General features: G+C 55.2%; 2 protein-coding genes across 2 annotated transcripts; both read left to right on the top strand.

Moving 5' to 3' along the window:
* Positions 1–4,644: 4,644 nt before the first annotated feature.
* Positions 4,645–6,085, top strand: LOC120697257 (brassinosteroid-responsive RING protein 1-like). The gene has a single exon (XM_039980418.1). The coding sequence runs from the start codon at positions 5,163–5,165 to the stop codon at positions 5,598–5,600; it is 438 nt and encodes a 145-aa protein (XP_039836352.1). The 5' UTR covers positions 4,645–5,162; the 3' UTR covers positions 5,601–6,085.
* An 864-nt stretch (positions 6,086–6,949) lies between these two features.
* Positions 6,950–8,265, top strand: LOC120701185 (phosphoglycerate mutase-like protein AT74H). Its single transcript, XM_039985325.1, has one exon. The coding sequence runs from the start codon at positions 6,990–6,992 to the stop codon at positions 8,034–8,036; it is 1,047 nt and encodes a 348-aa protein (XP_039841259.1). The 5' UTR covers positions 6,950–6,989; the 3' UTR covers positions 8,037–8,265.
* The last annotated feature ends 288 nt before the right edge of the window (positions 8,266–8,553 follow it).

The raw sequence follows: 8,553 nt of genomic DNA, 5'->3' as shown, positions 1-8,553 counted from the left end.
CTCCTCCTGCATTGAGTCTACCCCTGCGACCCCCTCCTCGTCGAAACGTGTTTCACCGAAGAGGAAAGAGCACTCTGACCAACACGGATCATCGCTCCGCACTTCCTTTAAATGGTTGACATTTGAAACTGGCTTGTGTGTGGATTCACCTCCCTGGGTATCTTTACCTCCCATCTCCTTCATGAGGTCATCTTCCTCGGTCACGGGCGCCTCACGGCGGCGGTAGCCCTGCCGACCTGCACCACCTCCATGGCCGCCTCCACCAGCTCCACTCGAAGATGGAGCAAAACGGACATCCCTGTGAAGATCATGGAGGCTAGGAGGTGGGAACTGCTGCTGCCTGTGTCCCCCATGTCCGCCTCCTGGTGGGGAATCATCCCGCCGGCGACCACCGAGACGATCATGCACCGAAGGCCTCCTTGGCTCCACCACCTTGCCATCACGAATTCCCAGCGACCAGCCATACCGGTAGCGCACCGGCCACTCTTCGTCAGGCTCATCAGATGGGACCCCACTGATATCACTGTGCTCACCGCGGTGCGGACTCGCCGGCGGCGTAGAAAAATCTTGCACTTGGTCGACATGGATGAGCACTTCATATTTGAGCATCTCAGCCAGACTTAGCAATCCCTGTTTGATTATCAGTCCAAATCCACAGGCAAAGACACTCCTTCTCTTTGTCAGTGTACCTCTTATCACAGATCTTCTCAACGAAGGAAGGTGGGTTGAACAGAGGTGCCACTACCTCGCTCTACCAAGCATGTGACGGCACCCCCTCCAAGCAAAGTCGAACACGGTATTTGATCTTGAGGAATGTTGAGTACTCTATCCTGCTTGTGATGAGTGAATTGTCAATCGTGCGGTGTGATCGTGCGCTTGATCTTTGGATTGTAGGTACACGAGCGTCGAGTGTCGACGGAGAGTTGCCGTGGAGGTGCTGTGGCCGATGGACCGTGCAGTGGACGGCGGTGAAGGGCAGCCGGGACCGGAGCTCAGGCCGGGCGGCAGCTGTGGCCTCCACTCCTGGATCGAGGGCGCAAGCGGCGATGGAAGATGGGTTTCTTGGTTTGCGCCTCAAAACCAAGGAGGCGGACGGCGGTTGAAGACGCCAAGTTGTGGAGGCACGGGCGTCGGTCTCGGGACTGACGGATGCGACGGGCATCGACGGCGTCTAGGGTCTCGCTGCGGGCGAGGAGGTGACGGGCGTCGGGCGGCGTCTAGGGCCGTCAGAAGGCCGAGGCGGGAACGGCGTCTAGGGCCACGGCGTGGAGGCGGGAATCTTCCCGCGCGTGGAGTTTTGGCGGTTTTCTCAAAACCGGCTATCTACCCGGGTTTCGCGGACCCTCCAAAACCGCGGATCAGATCTTCATCAACATGACGGCATCATGGAGAAGACTTTGCTTCGAAGAAAGAACCTCAGCCGTCAGATGAGATCGTGTACAGGGGGCGCTGCAGACCAACCGGTCTGACCGGTCCATGGCAAGTGCGGCTTTTGTAACTCGTCCGTGAATTGTTCTTTCTCCCAGGCCGCCACCCCTGTGTCTCTCCCCCCCTTCTTCTCTTTAGAGTAGATTTAGTTGATGGATTTGTGAGACCTCGGGTTGGATTTGATTGGGAAAGGAGGCCTCATCCTCCTCGTGCCCTCTGGGCTGTTTGAATCAATCCAATTCCTTCGTTTTGTGCCCTTGTGTGATGGATTTTGATTTCATTTTTGGTGCACTTGATTGCGAGGATTCTACGAGCTCTTTGTTGTGATTCCCGTGCTTCTAATCCTGTCCCAAACCCTCTAGAATCACGAGCTCTTTCAAATTGGATTTCTTGAGAAAACCCCACCCCTTTTGATCTCCTCCCGAAATTCTCGTGCTATAAAGATCTTTAGGACGAGATCCCTTGGGGATATGCTCACGAGGTAGGTACAAATCTTTCCTCCAAGTTTCATCAGATTTGGACGTAATTTGCTCAAGATTCGCGGTTTGAATATTTGATTTCGGGGTTTTCTGGACGCCACCGGTCAGACCGGTAGGTGATACCGGTCAGACCGGTCAGCTTGCATTTGAACAGCCTCGACCGGTCAGACCGGTCCAGTGCACCGGTCAGACCGGTCCAGGCAGACTGATCTGCTGTGTTTCCGTTTTGCTTCCGATTCGCTTCTGATTTCGTTCACTCGTTTTAGGCCTTTTGTGTTGGTTTAGCTCTTCCATAGCTATCCCAAACTTTGGTCAGAATTTTTGAGGGCTTGGGGTGATTTTGGGATATAGACCGACGGTTTGAATTTCGAGAGAAATTTTAATCGGCTCTCATTCACCCCCACTCTGGTCGCCGATTTCGGTCCCTCAGATCTTCGAAGCTTCAGCACCGTACTGCCGCGTCCACGGCCGGAGCCGTAGACCAGTGTGGCCTACAGAGAAACCACGCGCACCCAGCGCAGCAGTACGGAGAGCCGGGTCCCCAAAACACAGCAAGAAGGTCCTGGCCCCGATCTTCGTCACCCTGAGGCTTTCTCCAACCATTCCCCCCATCCAACTCCCCCCAAACGTACTATTTACTATATTTTACTACCTCCCTCCAAAAGATTCCTAATCCTATAACTCCTTCTCTCCAACCATTCCCCCATATCTATTCCCCCTATATACTATCACTCATTAACTAACTATTTATTTAACGTTTTTGAATTTTAAAAAAATCATACAGTATTTGTACTGTCATAATACGCATTATCATCGTGTTACGGGGTTCAAACGGGATTAATATCGCGAAGAAACGATGTGATTAGAGATATAGGGGGAGTTGAAACTCTCCCCATACGTGGGGGGAGTTTCAACTCCCCCCTACGTAGGGGGAGCTGTGGGGGGAGCCGTTGGACCGCTCGCTCCCCCAAAGCCCTCCTACGTAGGGTGGGGGGCGCTGTCCAGGGCGCCGTTGGAGGAAGCCTGAGTGACCACTCCGAGATGCGGAGTTGTCGTAGAGCATCTCGGCGTACCTGCTCGTCGGAGAGCCTGACGCGGCCATCAAGCTGCACCGCCAGTAGGGCGTGCAGCTCCAAGTTCCTCTCTTCCTCCGCGAGCGCCGGCGTGCGAGCCAAGCACGCGACGACGTGATCCGGACGGAAGTCCGGATTGCCCGGATGCAGCTCCGAAAACTCCATCCTCTTCTGCGCGCCCCCTCTTCGCTCGCCACGAACCACCTGCTTCAGTCCACCACCAAGCTCCCCCCTCCACTGGCCGGCCGCCGGGGATCGGCAGTACCTCGCTTTGAGCCCCAGCTTGGAGCACAAAATGCAGCGGGGCAGATCCCGGCATACAGCAATGGTATGGTCAGGCGCAAGGCATCGGAAGCACTTCCCCTCAGCTTTAGCCTTGAGGAGCTGAAGGAAGCCACTCGTCCCGCCCTCAGGATAAGAGCGCGGACCTAGCCTCTCCCTTGCGGGAATCCTGCTGCCGGGACCGTAAGGAGCAGCATGCGCTCTCGGCCCAACCTTGAATGGACAGGACGACGCTCTTTACGCCACCAATACTTCTCCCTGACCTCCTCAAACCCCTCCTCATCAATGCGTGGCTTGTTCCGGTAAGCAGGAGCTATGAATCTCCCTCCATCCCCTCGCCGATAGGTGCCGGTCCCAGCAACCGCATCCTTGCCCGTGTTTGGTTGAGGGCTGTAAAAAATTTCATGAAAACTTTTTGCATTTTGACCACAAATTTAGAGTATCAAATAAAGTCTAATTACAAAACCATCTCCACAATTTCGTGTAAATTGCGAGACGAATCTAATGAGTCTTTTGACCGCGTGATTAGATGACGGTTACTGTAGCATAAATGTAGCAAATCATCGATTAATTACCGTTATTAGATTCATCTCGAAAAATTACATCCGTCCTTGAAAAAGTTTTACAAATAAACTATATTTAGTACTTCATGCGGACGTTTGTTTTTTTTTAAGTTTACCAAACGCGGCCCTTGTAGGAACTCCTGTAGCCGGCTGGCTTTACGACGATGGAACGCAATTACGCAACACCCGCGTGGCTTCATGATGGCTCACCGCCACATCTCGCGTCCCATCCTCCGCCTGGGAATCAGCTCGGACCTCAACACTGCGGCAAAGTAGACCTATGGCAGCCCTCACCTTTACGACCCGAGGAAACCAGCTCCGAAGAGAAGCCATAGTCCAAGGCCTCAGACGGGACTTCCGACGCGACAGGGCTCGCCGGCGACCGGGTGGCCGGCGAGGTGGGTGAAAGCTGGGTGGGTGGTGGGTGCGAGGTGGGTGGTGGCTCGCTCATCTCGCTCCCCACGTCCCCCTGTCGCGCAAAAGCGAAGCTCTTGCCGAGCCAGGCACCATATATTGACGCCGAGAAAGAAGGCATAGGAGGAAGAGGCAGGCAGACAGGCGCACCTGCACTGCACCTGCCCTGCTCGCGCGGCAGGGAGGCAGTGCACCACCACCTCACCCATCGTCCATATACATCAATGACAGTGAAATTAATAATGACGCTGATAGAGATGAGGATAGAGCCTGTGACTATCTGCTACGTACGGGTACGGTAGATGACGATGCACAGATTGCTCTTGTTCGATTCCATTCCTTCCTTGTCATCAGGTATAATAGGAGGGTTGCCTTTGCTTTGCTATGTCATTCAGCAGTACTAGATGGACATGTAGTACGTGTAGTAGTATGGTCTTGTGACCTGCAGCATAGTCAGGAGTGTATACGGCGGAGTATATACGTACGTAGCCAATTCTCAGCAGTATATATAGTACTAGGTCTAGGTGTGTGCACGAACTCCTACTACGTACTTACTCCAGTATAGGATAGTATTAGTGAAGTAGTAGATCTCTGTCACCGTCCTCCTCCCATCGCTACTCTTTGTTAAATGAGCTGTTTGCTCGCTGTCCCCCTCCTGCTGCTGCTGTTGGTTTGTTCGTTTCTTCCGCCATTGATCCCCACAGCTGTCGGTCCCTGTCCCCCGCCAGTGGCAGCTGCTGCGCCTTTGCTTGTTGTTAGCTCCGTCCTTCAATTCGTCTCCCTCCTCCTCCTCCTCCCGTGTCCTCCTTTTAAAGGCGGGACGGCTGGCCCTGGCAGGCGGCCGGCCACACTCACTCCCCTCCAATTCGATCCTCCAATCCATCCACCCCCACGCCCAGCTCACCTCCTACGATCAATTGCTGATGGGTTTCCCCGTTGGGTACTCGGAGATGCCCAGGCTGGTGCTTCACCTCCTCTTCCTGCTCGGCCACCTGCGCCGCCTCTCCTCCTGCCTGCTCCGCCTCACCGGCTACGTCGACGACGCCGACGCCGACGCCGACCACTACCACTACCACCCTGCAGCTGCAGATGTCTTCCGCCTCGACGAGCACTCCCCCGCGGTGCGCTTCGACTCTCTCCCGCCGGCGGCCGGCGCGGGCAGTGACGGCGGCTGCTGCGTCTGCCTCGCCGACTTCCACGCCGCCGCCTCCGTGCGCCGCGCGCGGGGCTGCCGCCACGTCTTCCACCGCGCCTGCCTCGACCGTTGGGCCCACCACGGCCACCGAACCTGCCCGCTCTGCCGGACGCCGCTCCTGCGGCCGCCGCCTCTGCTCCTCCCGCTGCCTCTGCCTCCGTCGTAGCAAACGGAGAGCCTCCTTCTTCTTGTTGGGGTCTTCTCTGCAAGAATAACTTCCCTTTTCGACCTGCCTAGTTTTTGCGTGATTTTGAGCAGGCTCAGGGACTCAGGGGGATCAAAGACGACAAACAGCGGCCCTCCTGCAAGCCAAGGCCAAAAGAAAGGCCAAAAGAAAAAGAGAGAGAGAGAGAGAGGAATACTTACTGTACTTAGATGCTGATAGCAGAGTGACAGACAGATAGATTTATTTAGGACGTACGTTAGGGCAATCTGTATGTATTTGTATTGGATTGTGGGAGGACTGAGCAATTTAATTTGCTGACAGGTTTTGTTTGCTCTCCTCAACTTCTTTGTTCATTTCTTTTTTATTCATCAGATGGGGTTTTGTGTTTGTATCTTACCCTTCTATACTGTTGTAATACATAGAAGAACATGGATGATTTGTAACCTATGATTAAAAGAGACCTGCATGGTGCAGCAGTGTGCAAATCACAATCTGTTTATAACTTTTAAACAAGCTAGCTGTGTTTAATTACTCCTCCCAAGGAAATATATAAGGAATAAAAAAACAAACAGCTGCGTTTGGCTTGGTGCCCAGCCCAATGCAGAAGCGTCTGCAAGTACTGGTATTATATATGTCATCATCAAGGTGCCTTGTCTATACAGTTAACAGTGCCTGGATGGATCGGAGAACAAAACTACAAGGAAAAACAACAAAAGTATATGATTAAAGGCTGCAGCTGCAGTCGGGAAAGGGCGCAAATGGCTGAAACCGACAGAGCCCAGATTCGGTGGCGCCGCATTGGGCTGCAGGTGCATGGGGCGGAGGCACATGTAGCAGCCCATTGGGCTGAGCGGCTTGCTTCTCAGACAAGAAAGAAAAGAAAAGGACCAGCATCATGCACCATCTAAAAAAGGAAAGGATCAGCTTTAGCAATGGAATATTCCTTTGATTTCTTGTTTTATTTGCTTGGAGGACATTGGAGGTGTGGAGAGGCCACTGCAGAGGTGTCGCGGGGACCACACAATCGACGGTCTGGGCTGGGCTGCTTTGTGCCTGCCTACTACACGACGAAAGGTTAGGTAAGGCGGCCTGGCCCGGCCTGGGCCGCCGGGTGCTGTATCGAGTCGCTCCTCGCCACAGAAACGAAACAGAAGGCGGCCGCGGCGCGCGTGGGTGGAGTTGGAGTGGAAGTGGAAGTGGAGGATGACGACGCGTGCACGGACAAGAAACGACGATTTTCAGTCACACAAACAAAACAAACAGCTAGCGACCTCATCATCGTCGTGCGCGATATCCTATCAACAGATCAGACAGAGTGGTGGCCAGTAGCGGCCGGGAGATCGATCGAGTCACCACCACGTTACTAATAGCTACAGACGACAGTAGTATATGATGATGGCGGCGCCCATCATCAGCAATAAGTGCCCGGCGGCGGCGGCGCCCCCGTGGCGGCGGCGAGCGAGCCTGCTGCGGTGCCGCTACTGCGAGGACGACTACACGCTGCTGGGCGTCCGGCGGCGGCGAGCGCAGCCGCAGCAGCAGCGGCAGCCGCGGCCGCCTCGTCCCCGTCGCATCGTGCTGGTGCGTCACGGCGAGAGCGAGGGCAACGTGGACGAGGCGGCCTACACGCGCGTGCCGGACCCTCTCATCGGCCTCACCGTCAAGGGCTGGCGCGACGCCGAGGACTGCGGCCGCCGCCTGCGCGCCCTCTTCTCCTCCGATTCCGGCGACGACGACTGGAAGGTCTACTTCTACGTGTCCCCTTACCGCCGCACGCTGGAGACGCTGCGGGGCATCGGCCGCGCCTTCGAATCCGACCGCGTGGCGGGCGTCCGCGAGGAACCCCGCCTCCGCGAGCAGGACTTCGGCAACTTCCAGGACAGCGACACGATGCGCGTCCACAAGGAGCTCCGCCGCCGCTACGGCCGCTTCTTCTACCGCTTCCCCAACGGCGAGTCGGCGGCCGACGTGTACGACCGCATCACGGGCTTCCGCGGGACGCTGCGCGGGGACATCGACGTCGGCAGGTTCTTCGACCCGCCGCACTGCGCGCGCACGCGGAACATGAACATCGTCCTCGTCTCCCACGGGCTCACGCTCCGCGTCTTCCTCATGAGGTGGTACAAGTGGACGGTGCGACAGTTCGAGGGGCTCCGCAACCTCCCCAACGGCGGCGTCATCGTCATGCAGACGGGGCAGGGAGGAAGCTACAGCCTGCTCGTCCACCACACCCCCGACGAGCTCAGGGCGTTCGGGCTCACCGACGAGATGCTGCAGGACCAGATGTGGTACAAGACGACGGCCAACCCAGGAGACCTCAACCACTCCTTCCTCACCGACGGACAGTCATTCTTCGACGACCCATGCTTCGTCACGCCGCCGCCGTCGTCTGTCCCCTTCGTTACGCCTCCTCCTCCCCCTCCTCCTCCATATTAATTAACAACAAGCAACCTCCTTCATTCCCTTACTTGTTATTATTAGCTACCTATATAGTATACCAGTAGACTATCTATAGAGATCAGACGGATCGACACTAGCTATAGCTAGTTCAATTACACATCATAGTAGTACACAATGCGTGTAAGTTGTTGTACACCGGCCGCGACAAGCTTGCTTACTAGTTTAGACATAATAAAACTTGTTGCACCGACCGAGTACCCCTTAATTTGTTTCTTTTTCATCGTAATAATCCTAATCGAAACCCTGATCATCAACCCTCATCAAGCTCACGAGGAAAACACCCATGTTCTAAATCATCTTTTCTGTCTGACGGGGAGGAATCCTCACTCCATTCGTGTCAATGAGTTCATTGCCGCCGCCACCACGCTTATCTCAAGATACACGGCTACGAGTTCATACTCCAAGGCTGCAGCCTGCAGGTACTCTACAAGTTTCCAGCGACAGCGAGAGCTGCCTCTTGACGACACAGATATTGGTCGTGGTTAACGGAGAT

The sequence above is a fragment of the Panicum virgatum genome, chromosome 3K (genome assembly GCF_016808335.1).
Source record: "Panicum virgatum strain AP13 chromosome 3K, P.virgatum_v5, whole genome shotgun sequence".
Lineage (NCBI taxonomy): Eukaryota > Viridiplantae > Streptophyta > Magnoliopsida > Poales > Poaceae > Panicum > Panicum virgatum.
This window is presented reverse-complemented; position numbering and strand designations above follow the sequence as displayed.

What these genes read in the sequence shown, in the direction of transcription:
- LOC120697257 (XM_039980418.1), top strand. Translation starts at nt 5,163, where the DNA reads ATGGGTTTCCCCGTTGGGTACTCGGAGATGCCCAGGCTGGTGCTTCAC.
- LOC120701185 (XM_039985325.1), top strand. Translation starts at nt 6,990, where the DNA reads ATGATGATGGCGGCGCCCATCATCAGCAATAAGTGCCCGGCGGCGGCG.